Source organism: Buceros rhinoceros, unplaced genomic scaffold (genome assembly GCF_000710305.1).
Source record: "Buceros rhinoceros silvestris isolate BGI_N320 unplaced genomic scaffold, ASM71030v1 scaffold13939, whole genome shotgun sequence".
NCBI classification, from domain to species: Eukaryota; Metazoa; Chordata; class Aves; order Bucerotiformes; family Bucerotidae; genus Buceros; species Buceros rhinoceros.
In genome coordinates, this window is record NW_010429832.1 from 2204 (window position 1) to 2634 (window position 431).

General features: G+C 67.3%; 1 protein-coding gene across 1 annotated transcript in view; it reads right to left on the reverse strand.

The window, feature by feature from the left end:
• The window catches only part of LOC104499325 (guanylate-binding protein 7-like), a gene marked incomplete at its 3' end in the record, with an annotated part of 1666 nt that extends 1467 nt beyond the window's left edge, over positions 1-199 (reverse strand). The window contains exon 1 of the mRNA XM_010142815.1: positions 9-199. Coding sequence (XP_010141117.1) covers positions 9-199 — 191 coding nt within the window. The remainder of the gene's footprint in view (positions 1-8) is intronic.
• Positions 200-431: the final 232 nt, after the last annotated feature.

The following is a 431-nucleotide window of genomic DNA, read 5'->3' on the forward strand; positions in this document are numbered from 1 at the left end:
GCCCCGGCGCTGGGACCGCCTCACCTCTCCTCTGTCCAGCCAGCCTGTTCATGAGGTAGGACTTGCCAGTGCGGTACGGCCCTGTGATGGCCACCACCACCACGGGCTGGGTGACCCCTGCCAGCAGCTGCAGGGCCTCCTGCTGGACCACCAGCCCCTCGGTCGGGCTGTTCTCAATGAGGCAGACGGGCAGCGGCATGTCGAGCTCCGAGGCCATGGCTGGCAGCAAACGCAGCCTGCAGAGGAGACGGACGGACGGGTTGGGCAACGAGGAGGGGACACGCCACAGCCCAGACAGGGACAGTCCTCCCGGCCAGGGGGCTTCTCCTGCCTCTCGGGGCAACCCGTGCCGGGGTCCCACCACCCTCAGCACAAACAAGGAGAGCTCCCTTCCCTCTGCTCTGAATCTCCCTCTCCCAGTGGAACCCATC